Source organism: Doryrhamphus excisus, linkage group LG18, assembly GCF_037039965.1.
Source record: "Doryrhamphus excisus strain RoL-2023G ecotype Guam linkage group LG18, RoL_Dexc_Guam_v1.1, whole genome shotgun sequence".
Classification (NCBI taxonomy): Eukaryota; Metazoa; Chordata; class Actinopteri; order Syngnathiformes; family Syngnathidae; genus Doryrhamphus; species Doryrhamphus excisus.
In genome coordinates this window covers 16,807,961-16,822,954 of record NC_136374.1, presented here as the reverse complement: position 1 = coordinate 16,822,954, position 14,994 = coordinate 16,807,961, and the positions used below count along the sequence as shown (strand labels likewise).

At 40.0% G+C, this 14,994-nt stretch overlaps 1 protein-coding gene across 3 annotated transcripts in view; it reads left to right on the top strand.

The window, feature by feature from the left end:
- Positions 1-296: 296 nt before the first annotated feature.
- Positions 297-14,994, top strand: part of camk1b (calcium/calmodulin-dependent protein kinase Ib) — a 34,728-nt gene continuing 20,030 nt past the window's right edge. The window contains exons 1-3 of one of the 3 annotated variants that reach the window (XM_058055350.2): positions 352-430; positions 3,877-3,889; positions 8,885-8,998. In XM_058055350.2, the coding sequence (XP_057911333.2) occupies positions 3,879-3,889; positions 8,885-8,998 (125 nt within the window). In that variant the 5' untranslated portion in view covers positions 352-430; positions 3,877-3,878. Of the gene's footprint in view, positions 513-3,876; positions 3,890-8,884; positions 8,999-14,994 lie in introns of all 3 variants that reach the window. The other 2 variants (XM_058055351.2, XM_058055352.2) reach the window with 2 other exon arrangements.

Genomic DNA, 14,994 nt, shown 5'->3' with positions numbered 1-14,994 from the left:
ATGGCAAACTATGCAAACAAAATGTGCACTCTAAGTAACGGTATGCTAAATAATTAAATAGTTATTATACTATGGACACTTGATCCTCCACTTGAAATATAGTATGTGTATAGTTGATTGAAGCATATATCAAAAGTAACACATCTCTAGCTATTTATAGATCTTTATGACAACTTTTGTGTTGTGTCTTTTTTAGGATCCCAGTTTAACCGAAGTGTCATTTATTCAGTCAGGGGAGCCAATAAGATGGCAGGAGTTTACCTGTGTGCCATGTCCCCAGATGTGATTGGTTTATTTATAAACCCGCCCTGTTGTGACGTCACACGGAGCGCTGCGGGTTCCAGTAGAGAGAGGAAGCGCTCCAAGTCTTACCGAGAGAAGTGAGCGTGGTCGGGTCACTCACCGGACGTCTCTCGCCGTCACACCGCAGGTAAGACAGCTTGCCGCCGCTACTGTCGAGGCAGGATTCGCCCTCCTCGGCTGGGAACATTTTGGTGTCCAGTTGTTGACAGGTGGATAACATTTAAGCTATGTTAGTAGGTGTTTTTTTTTTTAATTTAATGCTATATAGCTGTATAGCTAGAGGGTCCTACACATACTAGCTCATAGATTGATGACGATTAGCTCGTATCCTTTTGATTTAATTTCATCTCCTGCCTCGTCGACTTTTCATATCAGTTGATAATCTGTGCTACCAACTGACTAGAGCCTGCTCTTCAACAATATGTGCAGCTTGCTCCATGCAGGAATGTTAACATTTAGAAGCCAGTGGTGGTGAAGTGTTGTCAAGAGTGACAACTGAACAAACAGGAAATCCATGCTGCTACTTGTGTGTGTGTGTGTGTGTGTATTTGTGTGTATATTTGTGTGTATTTGTGTAACATCATTTTAATGGCTATAAAGTAAGCATCTGCACCAATATGATCAGATTTGGTGACATAATGGGAGTGCTAGCACGGTTACAGTAAATTGTGGAACAGGAACCGAAAGGTCATTGTTTGTTTACATTCCAGTATATATTTCATAACCCGCTCTTGTCATCTTTGCAACGCACTGAGTGAGTGTGTAATAATGTCATCAGTTTCCACTCCAATTGGACGATGAATCACCCAATGCTTCATTTTTCAGTCTTGTGTTTTCAGTGAATTTGTTAAGATATTCACAAAAATATCGTATAATGTAGAATAGAACGCATTTTATTGCGATTACAACAAACATTTATAATGGCGCTGAATATGATGAAGCGTTAAAAGTTGAACAAAATGTTTCCCATAGGAAATATTGTGTATTGAATTAATTTCTTCCATAGTTTAAGCTCCAAATTGCAATATTTTTCCTACCTAAACATAGAAGAACACAACCACTGGCTAGCGTTTGGTACCAACAGTGGTTTAAAAGAACAGACTAATGTCTATATTTGTCACATTTCGAAGTTAAACAAAATATTAGTAGCTAAACTTTGCCTAATATCACCACCATCATTAGCTGACAACAAACATTAACTGATGCTTATGTGTGGTAAGCGGCGTGGGACCCCCCCCACCCCCCACCAAGGACAATGGTCATACAAGTGTTGTTGTCAGCCACAGACAAACCATAAATGCTATCTTAACTTTGCACTACAAATAAAGAGGGAGTAATAAAAGTTGCGATGCAGAGGCGGTGGTGACAGGCTTTCATTTTAACGCTGACCAACCAACAAGTACACATTTGTAGTACTCAACATACAATTTGAATCCCGAATATGCTGATATGCTCTCCATTTTGTTGCATTTTCAGTCTGTACAGTACAGATAAATGAAGAAATATTGTCAGTTTTAAGAAACTCTGCATTAAGAAACCATTACAGATACACTTTTGACACCTGAGAATAGGAAATAACCACAAGTAATTGTAATATAGTTATATATATATCCCCCTCCAAACCCTTTTACTTGCTTGAGATTGACTTCGCCCCGATTTTGGATCAGCATTTCCAATAAAAGTGACTCCCCATCTCGCTTCGATTGCCATATTTTGCTCGCAACGATGCTAAATCCATAGAAGAATCCAGATTTAAGCCCTATAATACGACTCACCCGCTTATTAAAGCATTTTTAAATTCTAAAATGTATCAGTACTCTCCACTCATGAATGATAACTAACGATAATAATAATAATAATAATGATGATGGTGAAGACATGTGCGGCACAGCGCAAGTATTGAGTTGCAAACAAAGGCTCGCCAGGGAATGAGAGATGTGCAGCTGTGCGTCTCGTGCTGCGGATGTGGCACCACCAGCAGGACGCACAAGGTACAAATGAAGCATCCAGCCTTTCAAACCTCACACCATGTACTGCATTCTGTAGTATTACGCAGTTATGTATTATGCTGTGCTTTTTATGGCATACGGTGGAACGTTTGTTAGCGCCATTAATTCATTCTAGAAAGTCAGACTCTTAACTGAAACGAACCAAATAATTTTTTCCCATAAGAAATAATATAAATCCAATTAATCTGTTCCATAAATCCAATAATGTAAACATTAAGCACGTTTTTTTTAGGTTTACAATTATAGTATTACATCACAAATAATATAAATCTAATGGGATCTGTTCCAGAAAGTCAAAAATGTTAACACTGAGCACGTTTTTTTAGGTTTACAATTATATTTTTACATGCAGTAAACTATTCCAAATGCATATAAATACATGTAAATGATGAATGAAAGGCATAAATAAACATTTCAAGTGAAGAAAAAAAACTATTATGCTTATTCTTTGTAATAAAGTATGGATTCCTATAGAGCAGATGCACGGAAAGCTTTGTAGATCTCCCCAGAATCTGCACATACTTCCCAATAATTCCACCCACGGCCTTCAGTTACGCCCACTCCGCCGTGATTGATCCCACTTCCAAGCGCTCCCAAGGACTTCTGGACTACTGCCGAACCCCAGTTTCTAATTTAGTCGATATAGGAGTTGATACTAAATGAACAAACCCTTTGGAGAGCTACTTGAAAAAATGGTTAGGTAGCCACTGCTAGCTCATTAGCTACTGGTCGGAACTCAAAGAATGGTAACGTAGGTCCGTGTTTGAGTGCAGACAATCTCGGCAAAACACCGGTAGTGGAAATGTTTTTGCCGGTATTCTGGTAGAGCCACCGTTTGCAGTCGAAAAAGATTATTAGCAACTCCAGACATCCGTGAGCTTGTAATTTTTATGCATGCGGGTAAGACGCTCCCTGTATGCACACTCTATAATGCTACAGAGACAACTGCTTACTTATACACAAATAAACACAGCTAGGACACTGATAAATTGTTGCTTACTGCTTGCTTTTCTGACTCTTCGAAATGACAAAGTAACATTGGAAAGGCATTTGTTTTTTCCGCTAACAAACCACTTTTTATTTAAGCTATGATGTAGGAACTAATCTACGAAAAAACAAATTATGTGCTAATTAATGCAAAGAAATAAATGCGGTGCGGCAAATGCTAAATCGACTAAGTGGGGATCCGCTCTATGCAGACTTTGCCTGATGTGGGGACCATGCAACATTAAATGCAAGCCCAGGTATTAAAACATTCCGAAAAAAGCTACCCCGTGACTCTTCTTATGGGAAGCACTTCTCTAAGCTCGATACTTTGCAGCCGACTCCGCTGAAGTTTGGAGATGTGCCACGACTGTCTTCTGAAATACGACAATATGACAAAGGTGCGCTTGGACCAATATTTGCACAGGGAGAAGGACAATTCAGCTGTACAAGTTTTATTTCAATATTTGGTCTGTATGTTTGTGATGTAATGCGTGTAATCATGTTTCAAGTCAAACAGTGCACAAGTCATTGTGTTATTGTCTATGTGTGTGTCTCCTCTGTCCACTGCTCATCACAGGAATGGGAAACCAGTGAGTACAGCGCTCTTTACGTGTCCACCTGCGACGGGGGCTGTGTTTTGCATGTTTGTGTGATGTCGGACTTTGGAGTATTGTGCATCTTCTGACCTTAAGCCTTCCCTGATTGCGAGCAGCTTGACTTCACCCACCGACCCACCAAAGGTCATATCACCAGAGGACACGAATGGTTCTCTTAAGATACCCGCATGTGGCTTTCCTCTTCTTTCCCCACATTTAAAAAAATATATATATTTCTACCAGTACGTTAGTTATTTTCACTTTTCACCCTTTTCAGTTCCATCAATGTTTTTTTTTGCATTTTTTTACAGACCTCCGACTGTGTTTAAACCATCATTTAAGTACAACCCAACGTCACATTTTAAGGCGTCAGTTCAACTGCTAAATAGTCCTCATTTTGATGGTATTTCCTCTTTGTCCGTGTTTCCTCTTGCAACTTTCAGTAGAGTCTGAAAGTGCTGAAAAAATGCTTTAGAAAAAAAAGTGAAAAATGAAAAAGAGAAGTGAAGAAGGAGTTACGACATCATTCCTTAAAATTACATCATCAGTTACTTTTACTGCAAGACATCTAACCCGTGACATTTTTAAAGTGGGTGTTTTAAAATAGACCCTGCACACCTTACCTTGAGGTAATAAATGGGAGTTCTCTTAGGAAAGAAAAAAATGTTAGTTTCACGACGGGGCCCTGTTTGTCACACATAAATGTTTTGGATCATCAAACTAATTTAAATGACAATTTAAATCAATGACAACACAATTGAACACAGAAAACAGTCTTTAAATGAAACATGGTATTATTAAGGGAGGAAAAATCACTTTTTGGCATAGGACTTTGTAGTTTGGGATTTTTTTCTCCCTTAATTAAAAAAAAATCATTTGAAAACTGCATTTTGTGTTCAGTTGTGCTGTCATTGACTAATATTTCATTTGGTTTGATGACATAGCATATAGAAGTGCATGTCATTACATTTCAATAGCGTGCAAAAATCAAAAATTAATTAACAGCTGCTTTATTAGGGATTACTGTGCCTAATAGTAATAATTATAATGATAAAAATAATAGTAATTCAGCCCAACATCAACATTACAGTAACATTACTGACACCTAGTGACCAGTGTAGAATACTACATATCAATGTCTGTGTCATTTGAATGCCTTTTATGGAGTGCATTTTCACATTTCAAGCATTTTATGCTTGAAAAGGCTTAATTTAGTGAAAAAATATGTAACATTTGCCTTAATATGCATATATTAGATCCTATTAAACCACAAACAGCATAAATTATTAATAAAAACATGAACTTGTCACCTTCACTTATGGTTTCAAAGAAAGTTATCCATCAGTTTGTTTATAAAAAATGTATATAATTAGCAAAAGCACGGGCAACCTTGTATTAATATTGTGATATACTCATATACACTATATTGACCGTTACAACCGTCCCTCATCTGCGATGTGGCCCTCGAGTTTGACACCCCTGACTGCGACTGCTTCCCCTTTAAGTAAACTTCCTTGTACTTGCTTTGCAACACATGTAAATTGCAGTAAAGGAAATTGAGTCCTTTCGACGGCCTCGTACTGTATCTGTTTGATGATACGTAACTAGCCAGCATTGTTCAGTAACACTTTTGGGTACTTTTCAGATCCCGTCAGGACCTACGTGTGTGTGTGTGTGTGTGTGTACACGACAACAAAGTACTCTGAGTGAATGTATATTGTGTACTCCCGATGACCATGACTGATTGCTGTATTGTTGCTCCCATCGCTAACCAAAGGCACGTGTGATGCTTGAATAGAAGTTAGCCGCCAAAGCGACTCCATGATTTGTATCTCGGCCGCCAACTGCGGTTAGACACTAAAGCAATTTGTACTCTTAAATACCGTTACAACACCTTTTGGGTTTCCCTGGCAGCACATATATAAAGCTGCTGGTTGACGTAGGAAGAGGTCCATCCAGTATGTGTGTGTGTGTGACTGTGACATAACGCAACCACTTATATGTACACCATTGTGTACATATATACTACATATATATATATAGGAGGAGACTAATTGGGAGACTATTACCAGGGATACAGTATGTTATTGTCTTTTAACTCAATGTTACATCATCTTGTATGGACAGGCTCAGAAGTAGTCGCCAGGCAAGCGGTTATTTTAGCAGCCAGTGTTTGAGCTACTGTATAAACACTTTAGTGGGTTTACACGATGATGTCTGAACTCGATGAGGAGGCGAGGTGATGAGTCAGACATCAAAAGGATGCAGAAAGTGAAATAAAGTTTATTTATTAACCCAGCATGTGACTTCTTACCTTGTTTAAATTCCACTCTGAGTCATCATTATAAACAATCTTTATAACGATAAGGCGGCCAAAAAAAAAAAAAAAAAGACTCCACTGTAATCCACTGTTGTCTTGCGGAATGCCTCCAGCAGCCTCACCGAAGCTGCAACGGAACCGCAATGGATTCAGTGTGAGCTCAGGTTTAGCCATGTTGTACTGAGCAGCCAGGGCAGATACAAGTATGTCACTTAGCCGCATCATGTCAGTTTCCGGTTCCACGGTTGTTCCTTTTGCCATCGTTCCTTTTGTCCCCGGTTGTGGGGACACCACACAAAAACGTAAGAAATTAATAAAAACAAAAAAAAACATGCTGGTGTTAATTTTATAGATCAAAAGAGTTGATTTCTACCTCTTATCCTCACAAGAGTCACGAGCCACGTTTACATGCACCCAAATATTCCAATTCCATTCGTGTTATTTGCTCAAACGGAAAGAATCTAACCTCATTCCGAAAGAAAAGTGCCAATCCGAATGAATATATAATCGGATTCACAGGGGTAGAATATTTGTTTCCCCAATCCGATTGAGGTATCTTGTACCCGCTCAATCGGAATGTTGTCAGGGTGCGTTCTTTCAGCGCATGCTCAGCTCTGACGTAACACGCAGACGTTGCTCAGGTTTTGAAAATGGCGGCGAGCAGTCATCACTGGACTACAACCTTTAAAAGAACCGAACGTTCAAGTTGCTGCTTTAAAAAAACAACCGTGGTAATCACACTCTCGTCCGCCATCTTCGATGAATCACGTGATGTTGTTTACGTTTTACCGCGCATGCCCCATCGACTATTCCGTTTGATTATAGCAGTGCATGTAGACAGGAGATTGGAATATTCCTTTCCATGTATACACTGTCTTCTGGTACGTCATTCGGAAAGATTCCTTTCGGAAAGAGGAAAATCTCATTTAACCGTGGCTACGGCCGTGCTGGAACCTATCCCAGCTGTCTTCACATGAGAGGCGGGTCCACTCTGGACTGGTGGCTAGCCAATCATAGGGCACATATAGACATAAAACGTATACAGTTGTCCCTCGTTTATCACGGTTAATTGGTTCCAGGCCCAACCACGGAAAAATGAATTCCAAGTACGATTCAACATTAATAAACTGAATATTTTCTTAGTTAGAGCGTAGATAACCTGTTGATGACTTTTAACTACATGTTTTTTACCATTATTAAAGCCCTGTAAACATTAAATAACACCCCTACAGTCACCATTACACTCCTAGTATTCTTTCTTTTACACCACATTTCACAACACTAATGTGGAGGCTACAGTATCACTGCAAGGACACCTCATATAGCATATTGCAAGGTCCCGAGCTAACGAGTCAGCTTCCAATTTATTTGTTCTAAACTTAAGAAAGTGTTTAGAACAGTGTGTGGGAGAAGAACAAATTCAGAAGCCAAAAATGTACCACTTCCACACTTAATGGGAGATCTTTTTTATGCAATGTAACGTTACTGATGTTTAGTGACCAGAATACTGCATGTAACTTCATTCATTCATTTTCAACTGCTTCTCCTCACGAGGGTCACGGGGTGCTGGAGCCTATCCCAGCTGTCTTCGGGCCAGTCACAGGGCACATATAGACAAACAACCATTCAAACTCACATTCATACCTATGGACAATTTGGAGTCGGCAATTAACCTAGCATGTTTTTGGAATGGGGGAGGAAACCAGAGTACCCGGTGAAAACGGGGAGATGGGGAGAACATGCAAACAGATGGCCGAGGGTGGGATCGAACTCGGGTCTCCTAGCTGTGTGGCTTGCGTGCTAAACACTCGTCCACCGTTCAAATAAATAAAGCGTTCAAATGAGTAAATACAGTACTAATAACTGACCTTGAAAGTTGAAATTGGAGGTCCCTGACTGTAGAGGTTCCACATTGCATTGAGTCAGAAACGCACGTCATTCTAGAGTGTCCTTCAATTTACACGAACTGGGCTAATGCAAACCCGGGCCAACAAGCCCAACAATCAAACTATTGACGGAACAACAGCTCCGTGCCTCTCGAGCTATGGAACATGTTTCTATCCAAAGGCAAAGTGGAAAGGTCATTTCTGGGTAGGATAGCAGAGATCTTCGTCATGCACAAACAATATTTCTCGTAAAATGCAGAAATATTGTCGTTGGCTAATGTATAAGAGCAAATATGAAGTTTGCCAGTTCCTTGTTATAATGTTTGAAGACAAGACATAGTATTTACAGTACACTGTTGTGAGCATGCCCTGAGGACAAATCAGTATTTTCCTTCAAGGTCAATGACATTGTATCTTCTCTTGCGTGAAATGAGCATACCTCTACTGTATATGTACAACAAATGAGGTTGAAGTTTATACGTTATTATAAGTAGTCCCCTCGGTTGCCTAGCTACATTATTTAGGTTGTTCTATCACTGCATCTACGTATTTCATGAGACTGAAATGATGTCACATGAATGGAATGAGATGACCTCATCTGTCAAACACGAGTCCCGGTCACAACAAAGTACCTCCATGCTCCCCCCGGCTGCTTCTCAACCTCAAAAAACTACTTGGAAGTTTTTTGGAAATTAAAAAAAAAAAAAAAACGGACTCTTTTCAAAGTAGTTTTGGTAATAATGATCATTCTCTTCTCCCTTTTGTTGTTTTGTTCTTCTCTAGTATTGTTTCTGATCGTAATAACAAGAAGATGCCGTTGGGTGAAGACTGCCATACTTGGAAAAAGAAGACATCGGATGTGAAGGAGCATTACGACTTCAAAGACATCCTGGGCACGTAAGTGTTTTTTTTTTTGGTGTATATGACACTTTCTTCTATTTTATGTATATTTTGAAATGGTTAGTCGCTACAATATTTTATGTGTAGTGATGATAAAATGAATTTAATCCTGGGTATTGGGGGAATAAAAGGACATAAAAACCTGTCGGGAATATTATTATTTTTTATGAAATGGGCTCTGATATTAACTTCAATTGAATCCTGTAAAATAATTTCCAGGGGAAAGTCATTATTGGTGTGCAAAAACTGCACACATAATATTGACAAAGTACAGGAACTCTGGAAATCCAATAGCAATCGTTACATTTCATGTCCTCATCATCACGCGTGTTGACTACTCTCTGTTTTGCTTGAAACAAACACCAGCTGCAAAGCAAGAAGCTAGGTTATAGTTATGGGGCCAAATTACTCCTCGTGAATAATTTACCATCACAACATATCATGCATTTTCCACTCCAAATCAAGTATAAGATTGTCATAAATTCATGTCTAGCGACTATTTACTTTGATTGTTTGCCCCGGGTTTGTTGCACACTCGGTACTCTGCTATCATAAAACAGCAGCGCTATAAATTAAGCTTATGATGTCCAGCATGTGATGACAGCGTCGACAAACCCCTCCACTGAGAATTCCACGCAGAGCCGGTGGTTCTGCTCCCCTCCTGTAAATAAACTGTAGATGGAACTTTAGAAAGCCTCTTAAGCAAATGCACTTACTTTTAAACTGTTATGAAACAGCCACGACAGCTCTGCAGCCCGGAGCTGAGTCGACACGTCAGTGGCAATAAAAAAGACGCTAACGCGATACACCCGACATAGATGAAAGTTATGGCTGGCCTGCTGCATTGGATTACATGAGATTGTTCAGGTGAATGAAAATGTACTGACAATGCTGCACACAGCAGACAATGGGAATAGTAGAACATAAGCGGAGAGAGGACATTTATTACGAAGTCTCGGGGTGAAGACGACGCCGCTTCATGTATGTTGTGACATTTATTTTAATCGGCTTTCTAATCGGTCTCATTTTAGGACTTGACACCGCACGACATCATTAACACAGTTTGATGTGTGTGTGTTTTATGTGTATTTTACATTTCTCGAGGCCTTGGAACGTACGTATGATGGCACTGCATGTCATTTAGAGCCTGTGAACACATCATCTGTGCCTCAGAGGCATTGCTACTAATGTAGTCTCGTAAGAATGTGAGTAGGAAAGGCCTTCAGCTGGCTATGCAACTCAATTTTCCAATGATAAAATGCAATTTGGCTCTCCCAGCAAAGTAGAATAATCCATCAGCAACACTGTTTGACTCTCCGTCTGAGTCCGGTTCTCCAAACCATACTGGTTTCCATCTCGCACTGAGCCGCTTGGCCCGGCTGTAGCAGGAAATGATGTTTGAGTTGAAACTTGTTTTTTCCCTTAATCATGTGTACTGATTGTCACATGCTAGGATGTTTATCTAAGGTGTTTGCTTGAGGTCATTTTTTTTTTTTTTTACACGGACCCACGCCCCTGTTGGTCCAGGATTGTGTCGTGTGAGTGAGTAACTGACACCAAGATGAAATCCGATCTGTTCTTTAATGAAAATAGGTAAAAACACATTTTTTTTGAAGCTGTAGTGGTGGGCTGCCTGGGAGGGTGGACTGTGTCGTGCCGCTGCTGCATATGTATTTCCCTTTTCTGTGCATTCTAGCATGAGAAAATAACAATGAACATCATTCATTCATTTTCTGGGGGTGCTGGAGCCTATCCCAGCTGTCATCGGACGAGAGGCGAGGTGCACCCTGGCCTGGTCGCCAGCCAATCACAGGGCACATATAGGGTGCATGTTTTTGGAATGTGGGAGGAAACCGGAGTACCCGGAAAAAAACCCACGCATGCACGGGGAGAACATGCAAACTCCACTCAGAGATGACCGAGGGTGCAATTGAACCCTGGTCTCCTAGCTGTGAGGTCTGCGCGCTAACCACACGACCGCCGTGTCGCCCCAATAAACGTCATTACAAATCCAATTTTTTACGCTAAAGCCCTCACAAATTTTTTTTTTTAAACGTGTTCTATTTACATAACTGACTGTATATTAACCAAGCTATAGCGATATTATTGTATCATACTAACACGAAGAACAATTTTTAGCTGGAAATAAGTGTGTCCCAGGCATGTGCATTGTTAGCTAGCTCATATTAACTCGTTTTCTCATACTATAATGCGCAGAAAAGGGAACGGAATATGTTTTCATGTTTCACATAATTGTGAATGATGGGGAAAATAGCTAGCTCATTAGTGCAGGTATGGGACATAATTATTTGGTAATGGTTTTATTTCATTTGAACATGCATCAGATTCCAATTGAGTGCATCCCATAATCAGTTCCCAGTTCCACATGTCCGAAAGGAGTAGGAAGAAGCAAAACATATTAAATCCTACCCCTCCATTTGGTACTTTTACAATCAGTAACCGTTACATTTGTTCACTTCCTGCTTTCCATAATACAGTTTAAGGGTTTTTTGTTTTTTTTTAATAATGCACCTCGTACCGAAGTACAAGGTGTTATGACCATACAATGACATACTGGGTACCATAGTAACTGTCAATATAGTGATATATATATAGCACATCATGACTGGTTCAAGACTCTTTGTCCTATGAAGTCATCTGAAAAACATTCTAATAATAATAATAATAACAGTCGTTATATAACGACTTCACTGGTAATATGACATTTGGTGATTTTCTGCACACAACATTATGAGCCGAGTCTTAATAGCCTGTTCCGAGCATAATACCTTTAGCTTGTAAACAAGGCACTAATAGGCAGTATCTAATGAGCTAGTTCTTACGTGGGGTGCTTTGTTCCTCTGTCCTGGGCATGGAGGACCGTAATTGTAATTGCACTACACACATGAAGCTGTTTCATGCTGTCCACTTTGGGTCCCATTTTATATGGCAAGAAGCCAGAGTTGTCCAATAGCAATGGCAGGATAACGATGGAATATAGTGTAGGGCTATTCAGACACATTCTGTGGTTACAGCCCAGATAATTACAAGTCTGTATCATTTTTATCATTTTTTTTGTGTGTGACAATACCACTTGACCAGCGTCGTTATCCGTGCTGGTAAACACAGAGAGGAAATGATTGTGAGGTTTGACTTTTTTTATAGATGCATATGTATTACTGTTTTGAAAACGTATTGTTATGAGAAGCAAAACAGTCTTGATCAAATAATTAATGCAACGACAGAGCTGCTAAAACCTGATGAGTGCCTGATGTGTCCTTCACAGTTATGATTTAGTAATGTATGGCTGCTTGGAAAATACTGTCTTATTAGCTTCCAGCCTTCCGTTGTCGTCCGTCCAGCTCGCCACCTGCACGGCTCGGTTGGAGGAGCTTGTTTATGGAGCGATCACCGGCTCACCGCATCACTCAGCTGTGTGCCACCTTCATTTGCTATTGCGGGATTGTTGTCTTGGTAACAACAGGAGACACTTTCCATAATGGACTCAAACAGTCACTATGGAAACAAAGTTTTTTGATTTGCTATTAATAATCCAGTACAGGGTGCACATGTGTGCGCTGGGAGTGAGCCAGACTCGCATGGACAGAAAAACAAAAACAAATAAGTGGCACGCTTGTGGTTGTGTTAAACATGCCTGATCTCGCACGAAGCCTCCCTTGCTAATGTTTACAAAATCAACAGTGGTGCGTTTGATCATGCCTGCACGTAAATACCAGAACACATGCACACCTGTTTTGCAAAGAAGTGTATAGGATCATGCTAGGGGGAAAAGGGGTCGTCTAAATTACATTTGCAATGAGACTATTATTATTAGCACTCAATTAGGTTGCCACTTTTTGTCATTCGGCATATTTTTCAAACCTGCTAAACCAGGGGTCTCAAACTCAATTTATTTGGGGGCCACTGGAGCTAGGGTCTGGGCGAGGCTGGGCCGCATCAGGTTTTCAAAAAAAAAAACGCATTTATTAAAAACAGAAAAATGAATCAACTTTGCTTTGGTTCCGATTTTCTACAAGAAAAGCTCTGATAAAACTTTCCACTGTTCTCAAATATCTTAATTTTTATTTTTCTACACAAAATAAGATCAAGAATAAAGAAAATCAATCAATCAGTAATAAAAAAAAACAGCAAATAATTAAAACTTAAGAAACCACGTATAGTTGGTGGGTAGACCAATTATTTTTTTCAGATTAAAATGAACAAAGCATTATTAGAGCCCTGTAGACATGACAAAACACGACTATAGTCACATTTATACTCTTTTTATTTACAAAATATTGCGCAACTGCAGGATCTTGAGACACATGCTAACTCGCAAACTAGAGAGCTAGCGACCTGAACGGTAGCCTCCAAGTTATTTCCTTTAAACTTAAATAGCCAAAAACTTACCACTTCCACACGGATAGGGAGGATAACTATTAACAGTTATTTAACCTTTAACATGAACATTAATCAAACGTAATATTTTTTTCTGGGTACATGATACCATACAGCATCCATATCAAACTTGCGCGGGCCGCACTAACATTAAACTTTCATATCAAGGCTGGGGCCTCAAACTAGCGTCCTGGGGGCCGCGTGTTTGAGAAGTTGCTAAACTAACTTCAGTGAAGTCGAAGGAAAAATGAATAGATTCACTCCATTTCACCTTAGTCGCATGAAGACCAATCAACAATTTAGCTACACTTTTCTGATGCGCAATACGCCTACGTTGCTAGTAATACGCCCACTTGCTGTAAACAAAACCCCAACAACATTCGACGATTAGTCAACTATGAACAAAGTATACAAAACTAGACTGGTGGTAGCAGAGATGAGGATGCTGAGGTTCTCATTGGGAGTGACCAGGATGGATAGGATCAGGAAGGAGGTACATTACATGTTAGAGGCCTTGGAGATAAAGCCAGATCATGCCCAGACTGAGATAGTAAATATATTGGTAGAAGGATGCTGCCAGGTAGGAGGCGTAGGGGAAGACCAAAGACGAGGTTTTACGGATGTAGTGAAGGAGGACATGAGGGTTGTTGGTGTTAGAGAGACAGATGCAGAAGACAGGGTTGGATGGAGGCGGTTGATTTGCTTTGGCGACCCCTGAACGGAAAAGCCCAAAGAGAAAGAAGAAGGGCAAAATTTAATGAATCGGATTCGACCTTGAAAATCCTTGGTCAAAGCTAGCCCTATACATTACATATACTGTTGCTTTACATGTAACTTTGGTAGTCTGGTTTCTTGACTATGTTGATTTCTATTTCATTAGACATATATATGAAGACTACGTGGAAGTACCGATGTCTCCCAGTGGCGTCAGTGGAGTTTCTTCCATGACTCCCAAGTTGCCACCTCATGGTTTTGTAATCAAAACAGATGGGGATTAATAATGCACACGGGCGACAGCACTTTCACTGCAATCAACACAAATCCTCTTTGGCCTTCCCGCTTTACTCCTTGCTGTTATTTATGGTAATCTATTCCTCTACAGTCTACCTCTCTTCTGTTTTTGTGCACGCACAGTGCCATGGGACCGTTTCCCGTTTCCTGGTTTCACACGGCGTGCACTGTGGAGGCGGCTTCCCGGTGTGTCTAGCGTTCTTTGATTTCACCTGAAAGAAAAGCTTTCTATATTTAAAGGAATGAAAGCAAGCCATTGATCCCGGTCAGGGTTAATGTGTGCTATAATAAATACTGACTAAGCAACATTTAAAAAAACATCATATTTGAATTTGACTTAAGTACACACCAATGCAGCCACGCAGGTCCTCTTGTTTTTCTACTTTGGCTTCCCCTGTGTTTCCCCTGGCAGCGTTTCAAATATTGACTCGGTTGTGCATGTAGTTATGTACTTTATCATTCACATATGGACAGTTATAGATTCACAGCTACATTATGGAAAATTAATATTAATTGATCCAAGTGTTCCATTTGTTATTCTGTATGTACCACAGAAAATTTGAGCGGAGGAGTTTGGATTACAT